General features: G+C 35.0%; 1 protein-coding gene across 1 annotated transcript in view; it reads right to left on the bottom strand.

Moving 5' to 3' along the window:
- CNTNAP2 (contactin associated protein 2) overlaps positions 1-27,765 on the bottom strand; it is a 1,013,892-nt gene that overhangs the window by 438,566 nt on the left and 547,561 nt on the right. The window contains exon 9 of the mRNA XM_041425209.1: positions 9,484-9,633. Within this exon, the coding sequence (XP_041281143.1) occupies positions 9,484-9,633 (150 nt within the window). The remainder of the gene's footprint in view (positions 1-9,483; positions 9,634-27,765) is intronic.

Below are 27,765 nucleotides of genomic sequence, written 5' to 3'. Positions count from 1 at the left end.
TATGACTATAGTCTTTTTACTAATATTTGTAGGATTCTTGAAAAGATCATTCGCTGCATTTATAAAGACCTGTCCTATTTGACTTTTGTTGAGATCATAAATATAATAAAATCTCTTTTAAAATGAAATAGGAATATATAACTGACAAAAAAGAGCCCCACTACTCTCAGAAAGATTTAAGCTTCATTTTTTATTCCAGTTGTAGAATTCCTCAGTGACCTTTCTTCAACATGCATCAAGATATGCAGTATTCCATCTTCGTGCTATCTCGAGATTTTCATCAAGCATCTACAGAATAACTGAGTCATTATCAGCATGAGCACTGTTTACTTACTGCATGATTTTGAAGACATTCAAATAATAAAAGACTCTTCCTTTACAGATGTGTTGTCCCCTGTACTTCACCAAGGTCTTAATAAGAGGCAATAGTGAATGTGCAATCAGAAAAATTAAGAGACGTGGAAAAGCTCTTATCAAGTCAATGGGGAACATGAATTGCAAATACAATGAGTATAAATAAGAGAGTATAAAAAAATGCAAGAGGGTTGACTGTGCAACCTGTTCCTATGAATGAAAATCATGAGAATATGGAATTTGAACAACTTATTCCAAAATTCTACTCCATTTTATTATGATGCAAATGAAACCAAAAAAGCCCTAATTAATTACAAAAAAACCCCAACATTTACTCTGAAGCTCCACAGATATATCCAGACTTACAGAATCAATTATGAAAATTGGTTTTCAACAACTGACTAAAAAATGTCAAGTAACTATGGAAAGTGTTTCAGGAATTCTGGTCAGTAACAACAATAAAACTTAGGTATGAAGAGCAGATGAAGCATTTTCAAGCACCACTAGAGTTTGCTTGTTTTTTCATCAGCTACTTGGAAAAAAAAAAAAAGATTCACAAGGAAATATCCTTAGTGCTCTCTAGAGAGTATTTTTTCTGTTATAGATTAAAGCAAAATACTTCCTACACAGATACAAAAATATGCACACTGCTACACACAGTGCCACTATTTGACATGTTTTTATTGATGAATAGAAGTTTGCTTACCAAAGGATTTTTAGTCAATATATATTACTAGCCACAGCACCTAATCTGACTTGGATTTGTTGGACTAGATCAAATGATAAGCATGCAGGTCTCACTCCAGAGGCAGAAAGTCTGTAAAATCACTTGTCAGGACTCTCAGTAGAGTTATGCATGCATTTTGTATGATAGGCAATGAATTCAAAGAGACTAAGGGTGTTCTTTATTGCCATGGAAACAAATCTAGTTTCTCTTTTCTCCAGTTTGTAATATAACCTTGACAGTGACCATCATCTCTCAAAAGTCTCATATTTCTTTTCTTCATTCATAAACACAGGATGTTTTTAACAGCTTCCTGGTTAGTATTTATACTAATTCTATCTCAGAGAAAATGTTCTGCCTTAAAGAAAAAACCCAACTCCCACCAAAAAAAACAAACAAAAAAAGGGTCAAAGGATTGCAGCCATTCAGTGAATAAGCTGAATGGCAATGTCTTTGACAGGACTTAATAACACAAAATTGTCTAGCGATTAACTGGTTAACCACCAATTCCCCCCTAAAGATATCATCAATATTGTATATTTAGTACTGCATTATCAAACCTTCTCCACCCCAAATTAAACTCAAAGCAGACATACTTTGACACTTACAAGGTAATTCAATGCAAACTGGGAAGTAAGCCAGTTTCCATCAGCAATCCACACTGGAGATTTGTGCATCTCCAACTTGGTACTTCCTGCTGCAAAGTACTATACAGGTACGTTCAGTATTTAGCTGGTAAGTGAAAAAAAAGTCTTTAAACCTTCTCTTTCAGCTTCACGGTTCCATTTTGCCAATTTATGCAGATAAATCAGCTGTACACCACTGACTGTGAGATTCAATAAAGTTCTTTCTTTGGAAGATATAAGCCTTCAAAATCTGCTTCATGATTTACAAAAGCATCAGTAATAAGTGTTCTTGTTAGAGCTGTAGACTGCCACTTTTATATTATGAGATTTGTTGTCTTCAGTAGAAGGTGATAACAACCTGGGACTGCAGGCATGCAAGGATTTAATTGGCAGCCCTAGACACAAAGGGCTACCTGCAGCTTGCTTATATAGTAGAAGCAGCAGATAGTAATTATAATTGGAGCTCCAATCAGGTTTCATATATGTGACAGAATTTACAATCAGCACTGAGAACTATTCTCCACTCAGACCATATGAGTCAGGCAGGTCTTTTTCTAAATAACATATTTTTGTTCTGCCTCCCACTTTTTAGAAACACTACCAGAAACACTGGTGATATCTGTTTTCTTTCTCTGTTATGCATTTAGGACTTATTAAATCAGATTTCAAAAGTCATTAATGTTCACAATCATCTAGATAAGTAGATTTCTCTGAAAAGTGAATCAGTTGTCTGAATATCACCAGAATCAATGGCATTAAGGCAACATTTTGCCTAAGGTTGTTTACAATATTAAGAGGTGCCCATTTACATACTTAAAACATTGAAATGTGACTGAAAATTTGTCTTATGTTTAGAGGTGTGGGAGAAAAAAGGGAGGTCACCAAGGTGATCAGAGGGATTGACCACCTCTCGCATGAGGAAAGGCTGAGAGAACTGGATTTTTCAGTCTGGAAATAGAAGGCTAATAGAAGAGACCTAATTACTTACAGGTGACCTAATTGTGGCTTTACAGTATCTGAAGGGAGCCTACGAGGAATATGGAGAGGGATCCTTTACAAGAAAGAGGAGAAATGGCTTCAGACTGAAAGAGAGGAGGTTTAGATCAAATGTTAGGAAGAATTTCCTTACTGTGAGGGTGGTGAGACACTAGAACAGATTGCCCAGAAAAGTTGTGGATGCCCTGTCCCTGGAATTGTTTAAGGCCAGGCTGGATGGGGCTCTCAGCAATCAAATGGAACATACCACTGCCTAGGACAGAGGGGTTGGAACTACGTTTATCTTCCCCCCCAATCCAAGCCATTCTACGATTCTATGATCCTATGATTTTAAAGAGGAATATCACAGATTTTGCTATGGAAAATGCACTGAGGAGCATGAGTAAGTCTCTCCCCAAAGAAAGGAAAGCCTCTGAAAACAGTATGGCTTATTGATGACACCAGCAATTTACCTCTTCTCATTTCTATTTTCTTTTTTTTCCTATGTAGATTTGTTGAATTGTGGCTGTGGACAATAATGTTATTCCAACATTAATTAGCATTCTCCACTACTTGGAAGTATGATTATTTTCACAAAACAGAAAAGCACATGTGTTTATTTTTCACATCACAATTCAAGACACACCTACAGACATACTTGTGATTCCTAATGAAATCAATAGACAACATTGTGTTACATGTTCTAAAGCCATAGAGCTCTAATCACTACTGACTAGTGATTAGTACTGATTAACATTCCTACCAACTTTCACTGCTTCTTGAAATACCTGCCCTTTCCTTTCTACCAGGATTTTTTTTCACTTACTGGTACCAAAAACCTTGTTGCTTGACCTAATAAAGCTAAGAAAAGAGGGCCATATAGAATACAGGTATAGTTTTCACTTTTGAGTATGTCTCCAATACCTTTCTTCTGGGTCTTCAGCAGAAATTTCCTTCTCCAAAAGTGTTTGCTTTAGAAGAAATGTGAATAATTTTTACAAGCACTTTTCCTTTTTGTTTGGAGTCAAGATCTGCACTAGATAGGGAATTTCCCCTATTTTTATTTTAATTTTCTGGAATATTCAGAGACTGGAACAATTTGCTTCAGACTAAGACTCAAGGAACAGTATGACTACTATACTTAGTAATAAAGGAAGTAAATAATATACTCACAGAGTTAGAGACAATAGAGTTCCATAAAGTCAATTTAGTCCTTTCCCTGTCCATGCAGGTTTACTTTCTATGGTATATATTCTTCCTCATTCTTTGTTCTTTCTTGGTTTTAAATGACAGCAAGAGTAAACAAAATGTATTGAAAATTTTTATGTTCTCTTTTCTGCTGCACACAAACATTTGCTTTAGTGTTTCGAAGAAAATAAAGTGAAAGAGATTAAGTTCCTATGCTTTACTTTTTGAGAAACTTCTAGATATATATTCTGTGGCTAAAATCTTCAGCTTAACAAGAGATTTATGTTGTAACAAGGAGAGCACTTTTCAAGACTTCATCCTTTTATATTTCAGTGGTTAGACATTTCTCATATTTAATAGACCTTTACTCAAAAGCTGAAGTTATTCCAGCAAGACTCATGCCCCCATACATACATTCCTAAACTGCCATTACCATGCATTTCATCTTTTATTTGCTTGCACATTGTACCAGCTTTTTGCCTGCACCTGCTTTTCTTCAAGACATCAATCTATCTCCAGTATTTCTGTTTGTAGTGTTGTATAAAATGTACTGATGGATTTGCATATTGACATCACTGACATCATTGAAAATTAATCACAGAAAGTTACCATTATTTTACTTGGTCTCATTTTTCTAACTTTCAAATTATCTGAGTGAAATAAACAAAATTTTAAAATGATGAAAAAAGCATAAATCTCAAAGAGTTAACGGGAAATGATGATCAACTCCCTTCAGTTCTGTCAGTTGCATAAAGGGAATGTGAACGCAGTTGTACTTCCTCATTCTTAGTGCAAGTGATATGATGAAATAATAAAGAATTTCAATCATGTACTAAATACCAGAGAGAGGTTTACAATTGCCTGCCATCTAATTTTTTCTTTTCCTTGCTACAAGCACTTCTGTTCTTTGGTCATGTTTATAAATTTTGCATATCTGCATTCTTTGCTCATGTATTGACTTATAAACACTCCAGATTTAACAATTCAAGGTATGAGGGCTGTTAAAATAGACGACCTATTCCAATTATTTTATTTCCATTTCATGTGTTTACCATTATTTCGTAGGTCTGACTTGGGAGAATACCTGAAGATTAATGTTGAAGACACAAAAAAATCACATTATACCCTGAGTTACTTGGAATTTCCTCTGTGTTCTCCTCATGGATTTGTATTTGAGTTTACAGTAGCATTATGGTCATGAGAAGAAAGATTTCAAAACACACTCAAGACTCTTTCCACAAGAAATACAAATTTGAGCATCCTGTCTTTTGGTGGTACATGCAAAAGAAAACCCAAACTACTACAAACAACAAATGGGCAGCAAAACTGAAGCCCTGACATACAAAAAATCTGCAGAACAGATCAGCAAAAATGCAAATTCAACCAAACATTGTTATTAATTTATATGTAAGAACTTTCAGATTTGCAGGAATGAAGTCAGTAGAGACTTTTTTTATTTTTTAGGTAACAGATATGAATTCCCATTAGCTGGGTCTCATTTATTTGTTGTGACACCTAAAAACTCAACTTTGGTTTTGCTGAACAAATTTGAATTTGAGCTACAGAAACATGCCCCCCCACTCAACAAAACCAGCAAAATGACCCCTTCCTATCTGATAATACTTGCAATTATCATACTTCAGATGCTTTTTAAAAGCCAGTGACACTACCTAGGAACTGTGGCCATGACTGTAATGACTGTTCATTAAAACAATCCGCACAATTATAACAACGGGTAACAATGAAAAATTTAGACACACCACACAAACATCTTTAAGAAGGAAGAGTTCACAGAAGAGCCCAAGAAATGTGAAACATAGGAAGGTAATTTTTCTCCTAAAATTCCCTCCTCCTTCCATTACCTCTGATTTTATGGACTTTTAGACCAACACAACTTTTCAAAATGAATTCTACTCCAGGAACAGGACTCCATGTGTTTTGCAGAGAAAGGGAGGACTTTCTAAACACCTTAGACTGGTGTCGCATAGGAAACTTACTGCATATTCCCTTCATCTTGTCAGAAAAAGCAGCACAAAGTGGATTGACTGATGCTCACAGCACACCTTTGATCTCAATGAAAATTTAGCACTCATACTAAAAACTCTCCCATCCTTGAGCCAGTGAAAAGGAGAGGAAAAGTAGACACAATTAAAAAGAAATGCCATAGAAACAAGTCAAAATTATGTTGCTAATCAAGTATTTCCTATGGACATCAGGCAGCTATTAGGTGGTTTGGTGAAAGCTTAGGATGCTTCACAAAAGCCCTTTATCTCCCACAGTGCAAACGAGGTTAATGGACTCATTTTCACTCTGTGATTCACTTCCTCTGTTCTGTTTCTTTGTTTTATGCAGATAATTGGAAACAACTAAGAAACATCATTCTTTAGAGCTTAGTAGGGAAGGGAAGTTCACTTCTTTCCAAAAACACAAATTCGAAGAAGAAAAAGAAGGAAAATAAAACCAGTGGGCAGAAAATAAGTTATACAGGAGGGCAATAGGCAATTAGCACCCATCCTCCCACATTCACACAATCTACAGAAATGGCTCATCTTACACAGCTTCCCCATACTCTTTAGGCTTGAATAAAACATCACTACTGTCTATCCCTTGGGAGGATCTCAGTATTCCTGGGAGATGGCACTGGAGAGGCACAAAGCAAGGGGAAAAAAAAAGATTTTAACAGTACTGAACATAATATTCTCTGACAAAGAAATGAATAATACTCCTATACTTAGTAGTAAATGTACTAGTTACTTTTCTAGTTTTTCAAAACTAGAAAAGTTAGTTCTACAACCAGAAGTCACAAAATATTCTGGTTTCCACATCTCCTTCATTCAAATGCTACTGCATGTGTTGTAAAAATTTGTCTGTGCTAGTCTATGACAAGCATTTTTGAGAAAATATTGTACTGCAGTGTTGAAATGCAACTTCTAAATCTTTTCTTCAGCAAAGACAATAACATTTCCTGTAGTATACATTTGTTGTATTGACACCAGGAAACAGGAAAATAAAGAGGCTTGCTTATTCTGGAAAGGGAAAATTTGGAGAACAAAACACTTGCAAACATATAGTAGCTCCTTCAAAGACAAAGTAGGCCATCAAAGAGTGTTCAGAGCATGCTAGAAATGCTGTACAACCTCTCCAAACAAAAATTCAATGGACTGAGTTTTACTGAGTTTTATCAGTATTTTGAAAGTTCAAGAAATATAGCAGGGGGATTGGATGAAAATCATAAAACTGCTATCTTCAATCTCATCATTTAACTTCTGTATCTACTATATATGTTTATATTTCATAATGCAAAGGTTTAGCAGTGCAAGTATATGTAACTATCATATTCAATTCTTTAGCAAAGAAATCCAGATTCTTTTTCAAAATGAAAACATATAATGACCAAAGAATTAATGATTATTTCTGGCAGCCATCTAGCATTGTGTAGATGGTTACTGCCCTCTGAATTCAAGAAGCTATCACTTCCTAAACAACTAGGTGCATTTGCAGCAAATAAGTGTTTGATGCTTTCTTATCTGAAATTATTCCTAAGGAAATTAATATCTTTGATGACCACCTGGCCCAAATTTTTGAGATTCTCCACTATTCTCCTTCTCTACATTCTCTTGTAAATGTTATTTGTTTAAAGCCATGACTTGGAGTGCTTCTAAAGACAAGTAATGAGGAAAATGTACATTTTCAGGGAACAGAACAAAAATACCTTTGACTTATAAGATGCAGGTCATGAATACAAAGGTTAGGTTTCTAACATGCCTCCAAAAGACTGTCTTAAAGGCTGCAGCCTTTAATGTATTATTTATATATACATAAATAAATAATATACATTTATATAGAAATATTCATGTGGGAACATAATATTATAAATGGGTTCTATAAGTTAAGCTTTCTCAGATTCACAGCTTCTGACAGTTTATGTGAGTAAGCAAAGTGTTGCAAATGCAGATTTTGAAATAAACTTGTGACATGAAGGTAAGGACACCACAGGTTTTTTGACATAACTTTAGAAGACCTTTCTGAGGACAAAAGATACTAAGGAAAAACAAACATCGCATAGTTTGTGTAACAGGACCATGCATTTGCATGAACAGATGTGGGAATGAGACTTCAGGGATTTCATGATTGATTTCCACATCCCACCAGAACAATATCTGCATGCACACTTGTTTTTTATGGAAGAATGGTGGAATTATAAAGTACAGGTCAGCAATGACAAATCAAGCAAATTTCATAGTCCAACTGAAATGACATCAAATCAACCTGACTTTTGACTGAGAAAGGGTACAAAAGCCACCTGGAGAATCTAGACAATCTATCCCTCAAAGAGAGAGAAACAGAGGTAAAAGACATTTCAGAAGAAATCAGTCAATCTCTCTCCAGAAATGTAATAGTGATCTGGGGATTTTACCTATCAAAATTAACAGAATTTAACACTTGATGTATTGTATGCAGCAATTCTTCTCATTGTCTCCTATGTGTGTTTAATAACTTCATTTAATTAGAATATCACAGACTGTTCTGACAAATTGAACATACTATGTCTTGACAACAAAATAATTTTCACACTTTAGCATGTGGAAACTGGCTATACTAAAACTCTTATTTGAGGAAATAGGCTAAAAATACAATATTAGCTGAATTACAGATATTGGAAAATAGGCATGTTACAGCAACAGGAAGTTTAACTCTTGTGACAGACCTTTAATTTGATAACAAAATGAAATGCAAACAACCTTGAAATTACTGTTTTCCCTTTCTATTTAGAGTACTTCATGTAACACTAAATTCTCCATTCCTTGACTACTGTTATGACTATTTATAGTATCACATTTATATTTTATTTTTATTAGACATGCACCTTGTAAGTTTTAAGGAAATCAGTTCTTAACACTGATAAATTCTGCTTTTAAAATTTATGTTCTCTGTCTGAAGAATTCATGCTCAACCTCAAAGGTGTGGCACACTTCAAAAGTGCAACCTGCATTTTTTACAGATCAAAAATATTTTTGACACACAAACAAACTTTAAATATAGAAATTTAAATGCCAGTTTTAGAAATCCAAGACTTTTGATGCCTTTTTTGATTTTCATAACGTTATCATAGAAGACCAAGCACAATAAATATCAAAGGCATAATTTTTACCACCCCTTTTTAGTATATGGACTGTCACCAAACAAAAATACTGAACAGTCTAAGGCTTCAACCTATGAGAGCTTCTCAATTATCCACAATCATGACAGCAAAATCAGCAAAAAAAATCAGCAAAAAAATCAGGGCCTGTCCTGAACAATTATTTATTTTTTTTCCTCTTCAGGATTTCAAACTTAAAAGGTTAAGTTTATTTCTAAAGTGTAGAAATAAACTTAAGAAATAAATTGAAATAAACTACTAAGAGTGCCTTTTCTGAAATGTTCAGAGATCTGAGATGTTCAGAAATCACTCCAGGCTAGACTGAAAGTGAAATTAAGTGTAGTATTGTACACCTAGGCTTTTACTCCATAAGAAGACACACATAAATGAATTACATCCTGAGCTCCATTTCACCTCTTATATACACTAAAAGACAACAGCACTTTAGGCATATATTTGTTTTGCTATTTTTTTACCTCCAAAGAAATATTTTTCTCCTGTCTTGACTTGTAGAGGGCTGTTAGTTCGAACAGCTGAAGCTTCATCGCCATCAATGGTGAGGACAGCAAAATTTTCCTTAGCCAGGAATCGAACTTCATGCCACTGCCCATCATTGAGACCAGAGCCTATGAAGAACAAAAAAAACCATTGCAACATTTTACTTATTCCAATATTAATTATCTATAAGTGTTTTGTGTGTCTCTTTCTTTTGTGTGGCTCATTATGTAAGGTTTACTAAAGGTTACTGCAGAAATGCAATCATTTTAGTGGGATAATGAGGTATTGCTACTAAAGTGACAGTTACAAAGAAATCCACATTATATCATAAATACAAGTCTTGGAACTACTGAAGTGTCCATGCTCACAGGCATAACAGTATCTAACCTTCCCTATCAAAAGGTCATATTCTACATTGTCCTAATAAAGAATATGTCTTAATTGTCTCCATGATTAAGCTCTGAAGGAAAAGATATTGATTCATCCATTTAACTATAGTGAGTAAGCATGCCAAAGGGCACATTATGTTCATGTTAGGCATATATCGCTTTAGATATTTCCAAGAAAAGGGAAAGGAAAAATCGGAGGGAAAAAGGCTCACGAAGGTGGTGAATTCACAGCTAATGGGGATGTAGGGCTACTCAGAGAAGAGGAAAACAGAGGAAGGCACTATCACAGAGGAACTTCATAACCAGCAAATTTCTGAAAACCCCAAAATCTTACAGGAGCACCGTCCTCCAAATACTGGCAGCAGTGAAGCAGATGGAATTGTTCATTCATTCAGGTCTTTTAAAACCCACAGAATTTATACTTCTAATGTTGTCTCCAGCAGCTGGCAGAAAGCCAGTTTGCCTGGCACATGAAAAACTGCCAAAGAGTGCTGGTTTGTTCTATTCATTTCCCTGCAGACAAGTTATGTTGGGTCAGCAAGTGAGTAGCAAATGCTGTAGTAAAAGCAAACTGCCAAGTGATGGCACCTCCTACAAGCAACATTTTCTCCACCTAGATAAAGTCACCTTAGCAAAATGTCATTTGCCAAAATAAAGCACAATGCAACGTAATAAGATGTTTCTAAAATTAAGTGGAAAGCAAAATGTCAGCAGAAGTATAATGCAACAAAACTTTTCAAAATATTCAAAAGAATGTTACCTTCTATGAATGAAGAACAATAGGCACAGCAAAGAGATACACCTAAAAATTTGATGAATATTTTTTCCTAGTATTTTCACATCTTTGTTTAAAATATGAGATCAAGTTGTGAAATAAAACAGGGTGCTCTTCTCATAATAGTCTCAGAAAATTCATTAATATGAATAAAAGGAGCAGAAGCCTCATGAAAATGTATTAGTAAGAAATCTAATATACCAAATATGAGGGATTTTTTTTCTGTTTGTAAGCTCTTTCTTTATTTTCATTACATTTGAAAAAGAAGAAACTGAAAAAACATATAATTATAACCCAGAAAAAATTAATTTTCACTGATAATAAACTAAGAAAGAAAAATACACAATTTTTCACAGACTTCCAAACCAAAATTGTTACAGCATGTGCTACTACAACTGAAGCTTATCAGAACATACTTAAAACCCCAATTTTCCAGTCTGAGATGACCTAATATTAAAAAGTCGATTTTATATTTTTATCGAGCTATTCAGTATTACCTTGAACTGAATAACAACAACTGGACAAAAATTAAGAATTGGCTATTAAAACATGGGGCACAACAGCAGTGGCATGAGCTGTTCATCACAAGGGGAGGTATATCTAAAACCCTCTCTGGAAAGCGGGATATTGCAGAAACAAGACACAGCAGTATATGAGACAAGAAGGTGCACAGCTGAGCACAGGCAAGCCCCTCAGCCTCAGGCAGGGAGAGGTGAGAGGAAGTGGGTCAGAAACGGCACCGACAGCCCCAAGGGAGAGTGAGAGCAGGGAAGGAAGGGGCTCTGGCCCCCAGAGCAGAGGAACAGCTCGAGAGAGCAGGAGCAGCAGAGTTCTGGTCTTATCCCTGCATCCCCTCCTGTGCTGCTCAGGAACAGGATATAGAAGAGTTGTGACTGAGGAAGCTGAGCTTCAAGAAGAAGGAGGAAGAGAGGTGTTGTTTTAATGATTACCTTTGTTTCTCACTACCTAGATCTATTTTAATTGGCAATGAATTAAATTAATTTTCACAAGCTGAGTCTCTTTTGCTTGCAAATGTAATTGGTACATGAGCTCCCTGTCTTTATTTCATTCCATGAACTTCTCAGTCCTATTTTCTCCCCTTCTCCTGTTGAGGAGTGGGAGTGAGAGACCCCACCATGACAACTGATGGAGTTAGAGACAGATGAATATGCTATGAAATTGGAAATTCATTGCATTTCATATAATAAGGCTAAGTTCACCATCCTTACCTCTTGAGGATACTCCTTCATAAAAGAATGAACTGAAAGTATTAATGAGAAAAGGTTTTTAAGTTAAATAAGGCATGAGATGCAAAATACTTCAGTTATTTTAATCTGTACTTTTGTAGTTTGTGTCTGTACTGTGCTGTGCCCATGTGCAGTGAAGGGAAAACCCCGCAAGCTCACCAGCAGCACGCTGGGAAACTGAACATTACAATGACTCAAGGCAAAAAGCAGGTGGAGGGAAGGTGGATGAGAAGAGCAGGTGGATCTCCTGAGCAGAACAGGAAATGAGAGCATGAGGAGAGCTGCAGGTTAAAAGCAAAAGTGATTTCATGCATTCTCTCTGTGAGCACAGCATTTAGCAAGATATACTAACGGGACACATTGCTGTCTGGAAGCTGCTTGCTAGAGGCATGATTGGAGAAGCACTGTTTTTTTGACTGTATTAAAAATATCTGCCCCTACAAGTTAGCATCATTCCTGTCAGTCCCTGAAAGATGACACTGTTTCTGCTTTATGAACTCTTCAGTGTATTGATACAAAATAATCATAAATTAAGGCTGTTTACTTAGCTAGAGGTATTACCCATCCTCATGGATCTTTGCAGTATGACAGTAATATTCCCAACTGTTCTGGCTCAAAGTTGTCTCAAAAATTCTTGTACAATTTTATTTTTGCTTAGAAAACTTACTGGTACATTTTGTCTTGTGGAGTTTACTGATGAATGCTAATGAGGATTGTTCGTTACTACTCAGCAAATATTCACTATTGTCTTTACAGAATTGTGCTCCCCAGTCAAAGCACTAAAAGCACCTTTTATCTCTGCCACTGTTTTTATCTGATTTGTGTCAGGAACTTAAATTATTATTGGGATATATATATAAATATATATATATATATACACACATACATATATATATATAATAGGGGACAAATTTGCATAGCTGCATGACCTGTTTCTATTGTAATATTTCATTACAACCCTCATGTATATAAGGATTATTTTTGCTTGCTGAGATCTTTCTCTAAACCAAGACACATTAGTAAGAGTAGATCATGTCTCCTTACAATAAAAGAATTTTCAGCTGGAAAGTTTAGGATGACCTACATCCCAAATGCACAATGTTCGTTTCTCATTGCAGTTTAATTTCCTCATCTGAGCTGATACATATATTTATTTGCATTCCTTTTCTTCTTACTCTTTTTTTGTATGCAAGTTGAGAGAAAAAAAAAAAAAGAAATACATATTGCTGCCACCACAAATTCCCTACTGAGCTCTGGAAAAGAGGGTTTCATATGCAAATTAAATATCTTAATGAAATGCATTCTCTCTATGTAGGTTTTCTATTTAAATGACATTATTTTAAAAGTAGGACTCTTGAGTTAGGCACTTTGATTGAACAAGAAGAAACAGATGTTTTGCTTATTACAGACATGGAAGAAGAACTAGATTAACGAATACTAAAAATGTACAAGGGTTTAATACATAATGGAGAACTCAGAAAGATAACATCTGGTTGAGTTTTGCCTCAGGGAAAACTATAGTAGCAAAAGTCTCAAATTCTTTTATGGATAACCTTGTGTGATCAAATCTTCCTTTAAAAGGTACTGACCCATGCAGTGGCTACCAAAGAGTGCTAGCTTATACAATCTGCTGATGTACATGGACAAAATTCTTCTGAAGTAACACCATAACATCTGCCACATCAGAACAGAACCTTGTCTTAATTTTGATATAGGACTGTAACCCAAAATTCAGTTTAAATGTAAAGAAGAAAACAAGGAAAGAATATTATCATTATCTCCATGAAGCACTGGAGCAATGCAAGGCTATGCAGCTGCCTATGGGTTGTTAGTTCCCATTGCTGTAGTAAATATTTTGTATTGTAATTTCTTGCATATTCTACTAGGAGATGAAGCCCTCAATACTCAATACTGAAGACAGAGTGAAAGGTTTGTTTGTTACTGCTTTCATTTTAGGCAGACAGAACCATGTTTCAGGATGGTGATGTAATTGTTATTCCTGTTGTACCTCACCAACTCAGTACAATTTTGCACTAGTATTTCTGACTATAAGAAAAAAAGCCAACAATATTTTGTTTGAAACATTCAGCTGTGTTCAAATATACAGCAGTATATGCCATGAATATTCAATCAGTAAAAGATAAAATATAATCACCAGATGTAATTACATGATCTGTGCTTTTTCAGTATTTTGTACATTGTCATTTTAAACTGGAAAAGCAAAATCACAGCTCCACCTAAAATAATATTTTAGATAGTTTCTTCAATAAGCCATCTAAGTATGCAATCTGTTTTAGGACTTTTGATTCAGAAAATATATTTTTATTTTAATTTTTATTCATTTTTTGGCCATCCTGATGAGCAGTAAGATAAGACAGTGTAAAATGCAGTCCTTGAAGGTATTTTGATGATGGAAAACCTTGTTTTCCAACAGAAACAAAACAGCCAGGTTAAATTTTGTCCTCATGTTTAAGCTCAGAGTTCTTTTTTAAGTTGAGTAGTTGGAGAAATGTTCCAATTTTGCCTGTTGGTGATATCTAATTTATACTGTTTTTGCTCTGCAAGTTAATACCAGAAAATAAAAAATGAGAATTCAGCTTTATATGCATGTCTAGCCTTGTATGTGTAGGATGCATTTTTGAAAGGGTGGGTAATTTTCTTGTTTCTACAGTTAATACTGTTGTGTGGGAAACAGAAAATATAACAATTATATAAATCTACAACACTGCAGAGTCTTTATGATAATTAAACATATCCTTATAAAAGGCTTGACTACTAGTGATTTTAATGTAATGAATCATAAACCTGGCAAATAATGGTCAAATTCATAAAGATTTCTTTTTGTTCTGTCTCTTACTGAAAAGTAATAAAAACAGATAAAATAATGTTTGCACTTGAATGACAGAAAAAAAATATTCACAAATTCTGTGTTTAGACACTTGTAGAATCTTGTGCAACTTCTGAAACAATTTTAGCTTTTCAAGCACAGGATTTTCCTCTCCTCTCTCTTCTGTTCTTGACACATTCTTTATTCTCATTAAAAAAATAAAATTAAATTGTTAAATTTTGTCCTAAACGTGAAAATACATATACTTGGAAATTAGAATATTGATGTGTGTTTCAGCTTGCAGAAAGAATGCTGTTAGAGATCAAACACAACTTTTGCCACTGCTCTTTTCCTCTATTCCAGTCAGAAAATCAGAAAATGTTGGTTCTCAAAATGCCATCTGTGCCCTGGAATTGCATAAGACACCTGCTCAATGGCAATCACCTCCATAAATGGCTCCTGAATTAATCTTTACTAAGAAACAGGCAATGGTCACTCATTACCTTTGAGGCACGATTACTAATCAAAACATTATTTAGCATAACCATTATGCTAACTTAGCATATTACTTATTATTTAGCATAACTGCTCTGAACTCCTCAAAACTATTTGCACAGCAGCATCTAGCTTTATCTGCCTTTTATCTGGCAACAGTATAATTATTGTACAACATCGTCCCCCACACCCAGACAATCATCATCACTGAGACTTGAAGACATTTACCTACGTCTAAGAGCACCTAGAACAAAATCAACTTCCTTTACTTAAACTAGGAACATGCTAATGCAAAATATGATCTATTATGAGGAGTCAAGCAATTTCAATAATCATTATCAAATCTGGCAATTTAACTCTGCTTTATCCTACATGCAAGCTTTATAAAAGAAACCTCAAGATTTTTTTCTGAAAATTTGTTTTCTTTTTTTTCTTGTAAATTATAAGAAGTAAACCATCTTAGAAACATCATTATACTTATAAATCTTTAACTTCATTTTACAATTTTAATCATCATCTGCTAGATACCATACTGCACTGAATTATTATCTTTATTTGCTAAGCATCATAATATTTTGATAGGTGAGCTAACCAGTACTATCCATCTTATGAAATTTTAAGATACTTGTTTTGTGGCTATTATTCTGTCATACTTCATTTAACTTTATTTGGGAAGGCCTTTCTGAATTTGAAACCCTTTTGTATCACTACAATTATTTATATTTATTGTATATTTATTTTTTAAATGGCTAAATTTGAAAAGAATAGAGCAACTAAACATCAGTATTTTTTCTTATCTTTGGACTAATCAAGTCCAGATGCCTACAAAACAATGACAGAGAAAATTCTTATTCTTGGCACATTCATGCTGGCTAAACAATATAAAAAAATAAAATAAGTAGATATTGTAGACAGGGGGTGAATCTGCAACTTTTAATTTCACAATACTGAAGTATTCAGGGAAGATTCAGAACCATAGACTAGTGGTATTTCCCTAGATTTTCTTACTAGTTCCCAACTTAAACACTTTCACTTTAGTGTAAGCAGCATACTTAATTGCAAACAGAACAGAACTCAATGCAGAGGGTTGTGTTGGTAAGAAAAAAGCAGGTACGGAAAAAGCAGAAAAACTCCACTGAACTAAAAGGGAATTGACATTTTTTGACCAACAGCTGAAATGAAGTGTAACATTGTTTTGATATTTTAAATGCTTGAGACAAGTTACCAGCCTGGGCTCTGAATCAACAAGAATATTTAAAAAAACAGTTTTTAGTAAGAGATTACTCAAGGGTATAAAAACTGTGCACATCTTAAAGTGCTCTGGCAAAGTGAAGCCTAAATATGTCTCAGATATCCAAACAGTTCTTTCAATGCACCTTTTGTGGTCATCAATGCATGACTGAGAGTTTGAAGTATATGAAGGGAGAAGAGGTGACTGAGTTTTATCACTTAACTTGTGGAACACAAAACCAGCTTTTATTTTATGTTGCTCATTTGGCAATACTTTCAAATCAGCACCTGTAACACTCTCATTATGCTCCTGTTTAGAAGATACAGAAAGCTCTAGGCTCCAGAGTTTTTCAAAGGAAATTTGCAAAACAGCCCTCTTTTGTAGCTTAATACCATTATACAAAAATTCTGTTTATAGTTTTATCTTCATTGTACATAGGCCCCTCACAACAAATAGGAGAACCATTGCAATTTTTCCTTCTAAATGAAATCTAGCACTATTTACAAGGATTTGCTTATACCTCTGCCTCTGCCCTAGAGGCATGAACTGTAGAAAAAGCAAACCCACTGCTCCCAACTGAAAAAATTACTAAATGTCGACATTATCTAGCAAATACCAATGACCAATTTATTAGTGTTTCTTCATGATCTATTTTTAATTAAACTCAAACGACATTAAACCATTTTTAATTTAAAGACATTTGTTTTTTTTAAACCTGGAATACTCCACTGCCAGAACCAACCAGTGCTACATATGAAAACTGATTTTCTTTGAATGACTTTCCATGGGGTGGTTGAAACCCTGTTAATGACACATTGAGATTGGACTTAACCTTGCTGCAGACCAGTTCTGCACCCAAAAACAAATCCAGAGAACTCTGCACAGCAGAAGACATTTTTGTGCATGAACCAGGGTCCTATAGAGGTAGAGGTAAAAGTTCACATGCAAACTGAATTGTGGCTTTAGTTTGTTGCTGAAGTGTGTATAGAGCAAATATTGCAGTTGTCCCCACATAGTGGACTTTGTTTTGTATTCATAAAAGTCTCCATGCCTGAGGGCAGTATTTTCTTCAGAGGAAATGAAGCCCAAACTCACAAACTCCAGTCTCATGTGCGAATGACTTTGCATGGACTTTGAGATCTCAGCATGAGCTGTTCTGCCCTGTTGTTCACTCCTATTGTGCTGCACTGCTGGCTACTGAAGACAGAGCCAGGTTCAAAATGTTGAAAGAATTTACTTTGGACATTGGGATCTTGATTTGAAAACAGCCTGTTCTCTTCAATCAGAATCCCTAAGGAAAATGTGATAAAACCCTTCCACAGCACTCTGCAAGGGAGAAGTCCAAGATGCTCCTTGCTCCAAGAAGAAAATATTTTCTCCATAATTTGCATGTATTTGCTGTCACAGATCACTATTTCTATTGTGTTAAGTAGTTGTACGTTTTTCAAAACCAGAAAGCTGACAGAGAAAAATAAACAATAATGTTCTTAGCAGACAACAATAAAGTCTTAAAATAATGATAATTTCAAATTATCCACTTTCTCAATTAAAGTTATTTTTTAATAGAATCATAGAATCACTAAAGCTGGTAAAGACATTCAAGATCATGGAGTTCAGCCTTTGTCTGAACAGCATCATGGCAACTAAACCACAGAACTAAGTACCATTTCCATTTGTTCCTTGAACACTTCCAGAATGATGATGCCACCATCTCCCTGGGCAGCACAGTTTTGGTGGAAACATTCTTCCTGATACCCAGTCTGAACCTCCCCTGGCACTGCTTGAGGCTATGTCCTCTTGTCCTGTTTGTACAGGGCAATATTGTCATTATACATTCTGTTTTCGTTATTAAGAGCACAGTAGCAGGTAAACATAAAATATATTCTATCTCAAAGGGAGACACAATAAAAATATTTGGATCTAGGGAGTTGTTTTCCAAGAAAACCATAAAAACATAATTTAAAATGCTAGCATTGTATGGCTGCTTTACATTTTACTGAATATTGCCTTTCGCAGACTGCTCTTGGACAAGGCAATTTAGATCTCAGTGTCAAGATAGCCTGTACTCTGACTCTGTCCATTACTCTGTCCTACGTTTTAAGAGTGTATTTCCTGTGTTCATTTATGAGAAAGTATCTAATAAGAGCAGCCTTTCAGCATAAAAGAAGTTCTAAGAAGTGAAGAAACTTGAAAATGCCTCCAGCTCCTCTGCTTCTCTGCCAGTTTGATATGGCAGCATTCCCTCTCACATGCATTTTTCACTAGGGCTTGTCGAAGTGGAATACATTGTTTAAATGACAACCTCATGCCTTTGAAAAGGTATCAGACCACCTATTCTTCAAATAAAGAGTGCCCTATTTGCTGCTTCTTTACACAGCATTAGTTGAACTGTCAGTGTCAGTGGAATTTCCCCAGACTCCTGGAAAATGAGGAATGACTTCAAACCCGTAAGAGAGAAAAGGCAGGTCTTTCAAATACAGCCACACAGCAGTGGATCTTTCAGCACAGCAGTGAGATCAGAGCTAAGCACTGTTACAGTGCTGGGTCCTAGAGGAGGTACCTTTGAAATGCAGAATTAACCCATTGGCTGTAAGAGAGGACAGCCAGGACAGAGCAGCCCTGTCAGTATAATTCATAGGACACTGGGAGGGCTGACAGGGGAAAACATGAGCTGACATGGAAAAACACACTGATGCATACCCACATGCACATGATATAAGTATCTGCTAGTCAGTATCAGAGGGATTGAGATATCTGAAACTGTGATGTTACCATTATAATTATAAAATCATATGTCTCAGAAATAATAATAACTATAAGCATTAAAGAGCCACAAATACCTCTTTGTCCTTTTGGTACAGGGAGTTCCTCTGGAGTTAATGTCACTGATGAGGAAATTGCAATGGTGAGCTAATTAAAAATGCCTCTGCTGAAGTCCTGAACTTCCAGGTATCTGTACCAGATGAGATTTTATGCCAACATACAGAAAACCCCAAGTTTTCATGGAGCTGGATTAGATGAGTTGCAGTATCCTTCATATCTACCAGCCTGTGATAATAGAAATCCTTGGAATGGAGAGGCACTCACTTTTCCCAGTCACCATTACTACTGGATTTCATGATAAAAATATTGCTCCCAACTCAGGTTACATATTCTGTACCACTCATAATTACTGAATATGTTCTGACAGTGAGGGAATCATCCTAAATTAATAAGTCCTGAGCATTAAATAAGTTGTTAGAACAAACTTCAGCCTTGAAATGCAGTTCCACTCGTGCATCTGCATCGATCTTTTTTTGAATAGAAGGACCAGCAGTTTGTAGAATAGGTATTTTTTTAATAGAATTTTTACAGAATTAATTTTTTTTTAAAATTTCTGAAGAAGGCATTCAAACCAAAGATTCTGACTCAAGTATGAAGGTTGTACATAGATTGTAATTTTGTTTTTTGTTTCTTTTTCCTTCAGGCATTTTGTTAAGGGGAAAAATGATAGATTCTAACAGTTCAACAGTTTTCTTACAGTACTAAAACACACTTCAAAAACTTTTTAAGCTCTTTGCTGACCACGCAATTGTAATAACCACTTTATTATTGCTTTTTATTTTACCAATGTCTTTATATTTATTTATTTTTTCTTTGTTCTAGAGGGCAAAAGAAGAAATAAATTTTACCAGAAATTTTGTCTTATCTGAAAAGATTAGGAAATTAATAGTTTAGTCTGTCTGTCTGTGATACTTAGGAATAAGTGACATTTCATGAATTATATTTAATTACAGTGTCTTTTCCAATTTTTTTTCTGTCCACTTACCTGTTAATAATTACATTAGTTTTTAAGTAAGAAGTGAGACCACAATGGAAAATAGAGAGGTTAAAGCCTAGTAGATTTTTTTTTCCCCTTTCTGCAGTTTTATTAAAAATTCCTAATGTAAATATGGTTTTTTGGGGGGTCAGAAAATTTCATCTCCCTCCTTACCATAAATTTTATTTTCAATAAGAACTTGATCTGCACTGCTATTAGAATTTTTCATTGCAGGTTTTCTGCTGTGTTTTATGCACTAGGTGGTCTGTCATATGCATAATTAGTAATTACAGGACCCACAGGCAATAAATCATGAAAACATATTATCTTTGCATCATACTTGGGTTAACAGCATTCTAATGCACAGTGGAGGCTGTCACCAGCATTTTATGAAGATAGATGATTGAACTATGCAAGTCATAAGCTGAATTGTGATAAATCACTCAGTTCATTCTCACTAAAGGTTTGTGACACTGGCTGAGCGCCCTGTCCTGCCTGTGACAGGAGCAGCTGCTGACACCTGCACCCATGGTGGTGGCTTGGACACTGGTTAGGGACTGCTGGGCCAAACCATCTCAGAATCTTAGAGAGCCTGCTCTCATTCAGAGGATCCATAATTTCAGTTACCTATTTGACATTTGCTGACAACACCCTTCTCTCCCCAAAAACAAGAACAAAAACAAAACAAAAAACAAAATGTTGTGTGTTTTTTTTTAATTTGAGTGTTTTATTCTAAACACTAATTTTACAGAACACACTAATTTTACAGAACATACACACATTACAGAAAAGTTATCAGAACTAGTTGCTCTATTGTAATTCTTGAAAGGTCAGCATGTGAAGAAATGCCTCTGTGAATGGATACTACTTTTAAAAATTAGCACTCTACAGAAATATAATTTGTTGTTCTAGAGAGAAACGAGGAAAACAAAACCCAAAAACCTAAATTATGATCTAAAAGGAAACTATTTTTAAAATAATTACCACAAAGGATTTGATATAAAGATTAGTAAATAAAAAGCTAAGTAATTTGAATATTAAATTAATTCTATTGAAGACTTACTGTGTTTTCCCAAATTCCCTAGAATATCCCTTTGAAAGAGACAGTTTGAGATATATTTATTTTCTGACCTACTAAAAATGTGAACATGACAATTTTATTCCTTATATTCTACTTGTTCATCACTGGTACAAAACAACTTCAACAATAAAATACACTATAAAATAACAACAACATCTTTGCATCTGTCCTAAAAATCCACAGTAAATAAATAAGTAAATAAACATATTTACCATAGTAAATACGTTGTTTCATGCATGATTGCCTTCATATCACAAAGACCATCTGGAAATGGATTTTTAAACAAAACCTTTCTGAAAATTTGATGGTGTAACTAATGTTGTTTTGGTTTGATGAAAAAAACATAATAAAGCTCCATCTCAGATTCCAAAGCATGTAAATGGAAATAAAATACCCTTATTGACAGGAATACTGGTAGAAGTAGAAAACTTTAAGTAACACTTTTACTTAAATAATTTATCTCTACATTTTTAAAGTTGTTCAGTGCATGATAATCTAGCCAGCTGTTTATAAAACCCTGACAGGCTACTTTGTTTAGGATTGGGTTAAACAGCGGAGAAAATAAGGGTAGCTTGATAAACTTTCTTGTTCTGAATTTGCCAACTTCTTTTTAAACTTCTATGACCTGTCAAACTGGTAATTAAATGTTGATTTATTACAGAAGGCTGCAATTATTGTAGCTCATTTGCTAAGGACTCATGAACTACTTTGCAGTATAGAAAATCAGGAAACAACCAAAGTACTTGTTGTTTAATTTCATTCCTTTAAGACATGGTAATGGGGGAACCATTTCAGCTTCACATACTAATGTCAGACTTACAGTCTGGATCATGCTCACTCACTCTTCATGTAGTTTATATCTTTGTAATGTTACATTTGTTCTTATTGTTACTGTGCCCTAGAAATCACCAGTTCATTCAGTGCTTCTGAAAAGCACTCCTAAGCCAGAAGGAGAAACTTTCTCCAGGTTTCCATAGAAATGTCATGCTTCGGGAGAAGTTGCTCCTGTTGAATTAATGAGGTTGGTTATGATAAAGCTATTCAGGTCTAGCATTGAGAAAGTGCAATGAACCTTGCATTTTGATGGAAAATCTGGAAGTTGACTCAAATGAAAAGTAAAAAGATTTTAATCTGGATAACAGTTTGAATTCTGATGTTCTTCTTTTACTGACTGCAGTCATCTGGAACAAGCACATGTACTGCTGGTACTGTTAACAGTAAATTAAACATCCTGAGGCATTACACTTCTAAGAATCTGCAGTTCCTTAATGCAAATATGTGAGACAATCTCCTGTCAGGTGATTTGAAGATCCTGATTCAACTTCAAACCTTTCCCTGTCTGATGAGTTTTTGAAAGTAAAATGTAAGAGTAGGCTTCTGAGTTAAAAGCAGAGGATGCATGTTAGCAGCAGGACTGGTGGTTTGCTTATCAATGGTGCAAAAGTTCTTGGCCCCTGTTTTGCCAGTTTTTATAGGTGAATTATGACATAGAAATGTTGGGGGAATTCTGGATTTTATTTCTTCTATGGTTTTGCACTTACATACTTGTCATCTAAGCGGGGCTATTCCAGCAGAGAATGAGTAGTAGGAGTTACATTTTAAAATATACAAAATTTACTTTTATAAAACATGGTGGACAAGGCCAGTTCATTATAATGTGTTACAGTTTGTTTCTAAACTTTTATGACAGTTGTGACTATAATGCAAATACTGGATAGCTCTACTAACTCCATAGGCATGTAAAGGGAAAGGCAGGGGAATAGAAAGTATCTAAAATATACACATATTCTACAGGCCCAGGGCTTTTAAGCAAGCATCTTAGCATCTTCCAAAATGATCATATAGGTAAATTTCAGAATTATAAAGCAAAAATAGCGGGAAGACAGTCCTCTGGAAGTCTTCGGTCTGTGTAGTCTTGAAATGACAGAATTATAAATATTATTAATGGGTCAAAGTAAGAATACCTTAAATAATAACAAAAAAAACAAAAAAACAAAAAACAAAAAAAAACAACCAACCAAACAAAAAAACAAAAAAAAACAAAAAAAAAAAAAACCCAACACTTTTTCCACTTTAAATATCATGTTATTGGACATGACTATAAAAATGCTAAGAAATTAGAAAATGTGGCAGTAAGTGCAGAGTATTTTTTTTAGCACAAGACCCACTGATATCCATAAAAGTTTCTGCTGGCTGGGGTCTAGACAGGTGCAAAACATATACAGTGCAGTTTACATTCAATCTATTTTTCAATGATGGCTAAGTTTTCTTGTAAGTCTACAGCCTATTCTGTTGTCATCAGAAACATGTTGAAATAAAATTTCCAGTGAGACATGTTCTTATTTGTAAATGAAGTATGACACTTAAGGCAGAAATTTCCAACTGCCCTATGTCCATAAGCTAGAATTCATGCAATGGGTACACTTGTTTTTATTTGGGTTTTCCTATCATGAATCCAAAGATATTGTGCATGGAGATTATGCAGACAGTGGGGCAGACTTCTTCAAGATACTTTAGGTTAAAGAGCAAGGTATTCAAAGAATGCAATGTAATGGGACTAAGCACATAATAAATGAGAAATCATAGTTATGAGCTTCAAACAATTATTTCAAAACTGTGCTGGTTTGGGCTAGAGTAGATTTATTTTCTTCACGATAGCTAGTGTGGGGCTGTGTTTTGTACTTGTGCTGAACACAGGTTTGATAATACAGAGATGTTTTTGTTATGCTGGACAGGAAGCTGGGGGTGCATGGGAGATTGGGAGGAGACACAGCCAGGACAAGTGACCCAAACTGACCAAAGGGACATTCCAGACCATGTGACAGCATGCTCAGTATATAAAGTGGGAGGGGCAGAAGGGGGAAGAGGGGGATGTTTGGAGTGATGGTGTTTGTCTTCCCAAGTTAGTGTTACATGTGATAGGGCCCTGCTCTCCTGGAGATGGCTGAACACCTGCCTGCCCATGGGAAGCACTGCATTAATCCCTGTTTTGCTTTGCCTGTATGTGTGGCTTTTTGTTTCCTTACTAAATTGTTTTTCCTTAAACCCATGAGTTTTCTGGGTTTTACATTTCCAACTCCATCCCCAGTCCCACAGGTGGGGAAGAGAGCAAGTGGATGTGTAGGGCTTGCCTGCTCTCTGGGAGAGCATGCTAAACCATGACAGAAGCACACTTAATGATTCATGGACATTTTCTGACAGTAAAGGACTAGATTAATGTCAGTGCTGAGATAAGGGTAGCCATATATTGAGAAAAGGTAGGCCTTTTCTCAAATTACTTTCTCAAATTTAATGTTAATTATGAAAAAGAAACTTTTGTTGTCTTTTCTTTGTTTTCATCTTTGCTGATCAGACAGTGGACCATGAGGTTCTGGAGGTTGTTCCTTTCCTGAGCTCCCCTCCAAAGGCACCCAGAGGTGAGACTCATCTGACACTGGCAGCTTTTGGCAGCAGCAGTAGAAACAGGCTGCTAAGACCACTGCAGGATGGAGATGAGAGGAAGAGGCTATGGAAATGCAGGGAGTGAAAGGCCAGGAGAAAAATGGTAGATGTCAATCATATGCATTAATGCTCTGCGAAGTTGGGGAGATATTCTTTCCTGTCCCCTCTCTTCCTCCAAAACATAAGCGTGATTTGCTCTGTAGGTGTAACTTGCATGGTAACTTGTTTAAAAATGAATGTCTACATTTTCAGAGGGAGGAGAATATTCCAATCTTTTATCACAGACTGTTACAGGATTTGCTGCTGTAGGAACATGAATTCAGATTTTAAACCAGGACCAAAGGAGTAATTTTTTTATCATTAATATTTTAATAAACAAGTACTAGTAATAACTACATCTCTCCCCTACCACTTTGCTAAAAAATAATGATAATACCTAACAAGAATAACAAGAAAAACCTGCCAGTTCCCTCTGAATTTTTGTTTATATAAAAGAGTTTAAAAATTGTCTTCATCAAAGCATGCAGGTTTTTTTTTAGGAACATAATTGTATATTGCAAGGATATGCTGACATATCCACTTGCAGATGTGTCTTTGTTATGGTCCATAGTACTCTATACCAGGTATCCTAAGTAGGAAATAAAGAGTACTTAGCCTAGCAAGCTTAGTGTTGTTTTTCCCTCAGCAATTTCCTTCTTTATTCCTCCCCCTAATGAGATTTTGTGGCACACATTTGTAGAAACATGTAGGTTTAAGGAGAAAAATTATTAAATTATCTTACTGTGGGGAAGAGAAAAAAATATTTTCTGATCCAGTGTTCATTCATAAGCCAAGTTAAAAAGAACATTGCCTGTCAAAAAATTCTGACTTAGATTAATTTAGCTGAAGAGCATTTATAGAAACTAAGCAAAGTCACATTGTTTCAACAGACATTATCCAGCTCTGCATACACTGGCTTCTGTGCTCTCAATTTTCCTCTGTCTTCATCTATTTCCTGTCTCTTTTGTTCACATCTGCTGTCAACTTATGACAGAAATTATCATATTTAAATTACTGGCAGTTTGCTTTTTTTCCTCCTCTATGATCAAGGAAATGGAATGTTTCAAGAATTTAAATTGGCACATTCTTCACATTTTCAAAGTTGCGTCCTTCCTTTACCAAAAATTGTTCTACGTCACAGCACATAACAACAAATCAGCTCCAGGCAGAGCTATGGCGTTTCAACTTATCTAGAATAAGATGGGAAATTCAAAGTGAACATCAGTGATCTTATTCAAATAATTAAACATTGGCAAGGATGACCTGGCTGCTGAGGAGAATTTGTGACCTCTGTGTACTTAGATTGTGGAGGAGCCACAGCTGTCAGTAAGGTTCCCCTCCTCCTTTTGCTACACTCGGGCATGCAGGAGCCATCATGTGACAATACCAGCTAACCTGCCACCTCAGTAGCAACTCTTGGTAAATCCTGAAGAATTAGTTAATTCAATTAAACAGACAGCAAAAAGAAAAAAAAAAAAAATGCAGAGAAGAGGTATATGTGTGAATAAGAGTTATCACTAAACTAACATAAATGAAAGGCAAAGCTCTCACAAAAAATCATAGTTATCTTCTTTTTTTCATCTCTCATTCACCCCCCCTACAGTTCTTCTGAAACATCAGTTAATACAAATACTTTATCTTCTAGTAAAACACTTGACTTATTTGAGAAATTTAGTTGGGCTGTAGTATTACATAAAAATGCATTCCTACTTTAAAAAATAATCAAATCCCTCGTCCACTCAGATCAGGATGAAAAAAGGAGATTTCCAGCTCTTTCACTGAGGTATTAGGAAAAAAAAAAAAAAAAAACAAAAAGAAACTTTGTGACTATTTTGTGACTTTAACTTTCTCTAAAACACAATGTTTTGTGCTGAATACAAAACCTCCAGACATAAACGAGTATCTTTGCTATTTCTGGCTCTCAAATACAGATGTTTGAACATCACATATAAGTGAAATTGCTCTTATTAAAAAAAAAAAAAGGTGGAATTTTTCATCTCAACTCTACACAAAACAGTGAAAGAAAGTGATCCTTGTGAAAAATATTTTTTTTTGTTTCAAAGGCACCATCTCAGGCAGAAATCCAACTAAGAAGTGCAAGGGCTTCTTCTTCAAAACTTCTTTTGTAGGGTTGTCTGCAGATTTTTAACTTTCATACCCAATGCCTTATATGCAAAACATATTCTTCATGGTAATGAATATGCCTTTGCTTTTCAATATGGATGTAGGCACCACCTGCCCTAGACAAAAACAATCCTTTTTTTTCTCCATTTCTTAATCTACATGTATACAATGAAAGATAATGGTATCCCAAGGTGTTTGTAATATAAATGTATATGATGAAGAAAATCCCAAAAATGTGACAAAAAAAGAATGAGACATTATCTCTGTCTTACAAAGAAGATCTGTGGCACAAGATTAAATAATTTGCTCCATTTTACTGAAGTGTAGGAACAAAACAAAAAAAGATCTAACTATTCCCTTTTCTACAAGACTATTTACTTTCCTAATTATTTTATTTTTCTTACTGTAGTGTTCAAAAGCTTTATAGAAAAAAACAGGTCTTTTGAGTATTTAAATTAATTTTTAAAAAAATTATAACCAAATTACTTTAAGTTTGGGACCTATCTTTTTTAACCAGGATAAATTAAATTCAATAACTTAAATAATTATTTTGTCATTTTGCAATTAAATATGTAATTTCTGTATATATTGAATGAAAATTATTAGTTAGCAAGCAGAAAAATGAGAGCTTTATGTGGGCGTTTTTTCTCATACTTATCATGAAACCCCATGCTCCATTATTATGAAATATATTGTATGTATAGCAGTCCAAGACTGATTTACATTTCATAGCAATGCAAAGTTTTAAACATTGATTTAGGTGACTGAAACTTCTGTTGATAACCTGGGGTGAAGTTTCTTTCTCCAGATGA

The sequence above is a fragment of the Onychostruthus taczanowskii genome, unplaced genomic scaffold (assembly GCF_017590055.1).
Source record: "Onychostruthus taczanowskii isolate IOZ18803 unplaced genomic scaffold, ASM1759005v1 scaffold88, whole genome shotgun sequence".
In the NCBI taxonomy this organism is placed as follows: domain Eukaryota; kingdom Metazoa; phylum Chordata; class Aves; order Passeriformes; family Passeridae; genus Onychostruthus; species Onychostruthus taczanowskii.
Note: the sequence above shows the minus strand (reverse complement) of the source record. Positions and strands in the feature narration are given on the sequence as shown.